Consider the following 3310-nt stretch of genomic DNA (forward strand, 5'->3'; position numbering starts at 1 on the left):
CCTTTAACTACTGTATGAGTGTGTGCCTGGATGGTCCAGGGAATGCATAACAGCCTTGCACGCCTCTTTTGCCAGTTGAAATCCAAACCAGACTGGTGGCAGTGGAAATTTGTTGCCACCTGGTGATAGTTCTCTGGCTTGCATGGGAAGACTTGATCTCAGAGCTGTTTTCCATGGATAGGGGCCACATCACAGAGAAAAAAAGAAATAAATAACTCAGAAATATCTTTGCCATGCTAAATTATTTTCTCTTTGGCAGCAAAAACTGACCAGAGAATTAAGTATTTTGTTCATATAAAATTCTAGTGCCAACAGAGAAAAAAATATTTGCATAAAACTTTGTGTGAAAAGTTTTTTCTGTAAAAGCACCTGTTTTCTGTAAAGAATGTACATCAGAAAAAGCTTGATTTTTTTTTTTTCACTGAAAAAGATCCTAGCATCAATTTTTCAATCAGTTCTTAGTATAATTGAAAACAGAAAACACAGAAGATAAACAACTATTTCTTCTCTTCTTTTGGACAAGATATATTGTTAATGCACAGGCAAAGTTCAACATGTTCAAATCTTTGATTAGAAGCGTTCAAGCTGCAGAAACATTAATCCTGCAATTGTCTTAGAATCAGCTATTAATATTAATAAAAATCCATAGAAAACATAGATGAGGGTGCCTGAATATAGTAGACACAAATCTAAAACATAAAGTTCTGTGATACACTTGACATATGTAATTCTAAGAACTGCACTTCAGGGCTCCCCGAAACCATCCAGCAAAGGTAATAGATATGAAGCTACAGAGCCTTGCTCCTGTATACTTTCATGTTTGTCATCAGTCTTAACCAGACTTGAATTTTTGTGTTCTGCTTAGCAAAAGTTAATTTTATTTGAGGTGAAACTCCTCACATTTCCCTAAGAATATGTAGGCCTTGACACTGCTCCAGTTCCAAACTAGACTTTGGTTCAAACCCTGGCCCCACTGCGGTCAATAAGAAACTTCACTTTGGCTTCAGTTGTACCAATATTTAAGTCCCAAATATAGGTTTTGATGGGTCACTGATGTTGGTAAAGGCCTCATGCAGATCATTAGCAGAGGGATACAGCTAACTTGTATGGTTGCCATGCTCCATCCCTATTCCTATGCTGCTGACCTCAGTTTGTAGAATGAGGCCCCTATGTAAGTGTCATTTAAGGCAGAGTTGTGGCTGTATTCAACTGTCAGCATGAGGTAATTTTGAAGCTGCGCTTGATTTCAAGATTTGCAGATAATGCATTTTGTTCCATGCTTTCCAACAGAAACAGCATGAAAATAACCATATCCTCCATCTAAATTATGAGTAATACTGTTTAACTTCTTTGAGGACTATTTTGGGCAAGCAACAGAACGTATATCTGTCGTTCCTGTTTTCCTATCCAGCAAAACTGCTGAAAGACTGAAATGCCTATTTGTCAGTTCAGCAAACTGCATTGACGGGGGTCCCACGTCTTAAGTTCTTAAGCACATACAAATCTTATAAGCAACCCTGTTGACATTGGCAGGGGAATTATTTGTGGACTGGTAGGTACCCTGCTGAATCAGGCCAAAAAGGCTAATGGCCTGGTTGGGAGGCTGCAAGAAGGGGTGGCCTTGCAGCCCCTCAGCTTGTATTTTCTGGGCAGTATGTTTGCTGAAGGATGTATTTCATCCTCCTCAGGGTTATAAGACCTGAGCTTTAATGCATTTTAATGGCTTCAGCCTATCTGGGAGGAAAGTATGAGGGAGGTGGAAATGTTTTGCTTCTTCCTTTTCTACCAACAACGTTTGTGCTTTGCAGACAAAATGTCTTAAAAACTTAAGTCATCACCCTCTGCCTGTAATAGTTCCTCAGAGTGACTAAAGGAAAATACTGTTTGAAATAGCATATCATACTAAAAGGCTCAGAGGTACAAAGAGGTAGTGTTTCTGTTGTATTTTATTTTTCAGAGATATTCAAGACAATATCAATATCCGCACAATCGAAAGAAATTCATTCACAGGCTTGAGTTCTGAAAGTGTGATTCTGTGAGTAAGACATAGCGTATCCATTATTCTCCTCGTTAGTTCATTTCTTCTCCAGAATAGGGTCAAGGAAACCAGGGCAGAGACACTATCTTATGCACTTCCAAATTCATCTTGAGGTTTCAGACTTTCCTCCTACACATGAAATCTCTGTATTCTGCTTTCCTGCCATGAAAAATGAATGCTTTTGTGGGCTTTTTGTTACATTCTAATCTTGCTCTTTATTTTACAAGCACAGCATAGAGCAAATTTAGTAATTACTGATGCCAAGGTTAAACATATTCCACCTACAACAACAGTTTCATGTGATACAAATTGTGTTCAGAAGGATGGCATGACTCATAAATATTTACAGTCAGACAGATCATTCAAAGACATTCATACCTAGGCAAAATATATGTAGATGTTGTGGAAATGCATTATACTTGTACACAATGTTAATGCATCAATACAGGCCGGCTCACAATGCACTTTCAAGCTGCATGGTTAGATGACTCTACATTTGACTTGAACAGTCATGTTTTTTAATGAACTATCTGGCTTCTTTGATCCTTTCTGTTGGTATATCAAAACGTACTGTTTGCTTGCTAACAAGCTGCCTTCATTTCACCTAGCCAGTGGGCAGACTGGAAAAATTTCCCCCTCTGTGTGTGCAGTTTACCTTGCATATCGAAGCAGACAAGCAAGATCTGATTGACTGATTGGGCTCACGTTGGTTTTGGTGGGAGCAAGGTCAGACCATCAATATTTGAAGAGAGGCCAGTAACAAGTCACTTAGCTGTTATCTCTCTTTTTTCCCCATCAGTTATGCACAACCTCTGTCTCTGTCAAGTTCCCTGAAGTTTTAAACACACACAGAGCTCTCTCAAATATATATTCAAGTTACAATACTCTAAATGTACTGGTTTATCTTTCCTCCTGTGATGCTAATAATTCCTATTCAGGTGGTATTTTGTATTTTCAGAGCACTGCGCAACAAGTACTGTATTTGTTTCCATAATACCACTGAGGGGTGAGATAAATACCCCAGATATTTACTGCAATTTGACCTCTCTGTGCCACTTGAGCAGCATGAAGTTGCCTTCCCTCTCTCCCTAGGATGTCCAATTGCCTATATGATTACTGCCTGGCTATTGAAGGATAGTCCTCTCTGAGGGCTTAAGGCTACTGGTTTGCTAGCAAAATTTGCCCTGGCGAGGGTGGGATTTTATTCTCTTCCAGCTGCTTTGCCCTGCCTCCTGCAACAGCCCCATTGCCACAGGCTCCCCTTTCCTGCTG

General features: G+C 39.5%; 1 protein-coding gene across 1 annotated transcript in view; it reads left to right on the forward strand.

The window, feature by feature from the left end:
* The window catches only part of FSHR (follicle stimulating hormone receptor), a gene marked incomplete at its 5' end in the record, with an annotated part of 27017 nt that overhangs the window by 7931 nt on the left and 15776 nt on the right, over window positions 1-3310 (forward strand). The window contains one exon of the mRNA XM_010153509.1: window positions 1958-2035. Coding sequence (XP_010151811.1) covers window positions 1958-2035 — 78 coding nt within the window. The remainder of the gene's footprint in view (window positions 1-1957; window positions 2036-3310) is intronic.

Source organism: Eurypyga helias, unplaced genomic scaffold (assembly GCF_000690775.1).
Source record: "Eurypyga helias isolate BGI_N326 unplaced genomic scaffold, ASM69077v1 scaffold7266, whole genome shotgun sequence".
In the NCBI taxonomy this organism is placed as follows: domain Eukaryota; kingdom Metazoa; phylum Chordata; class Aves; order Eurypygiformes; family Eurypygidae; genus Eurypyga; species Eurypyga helias.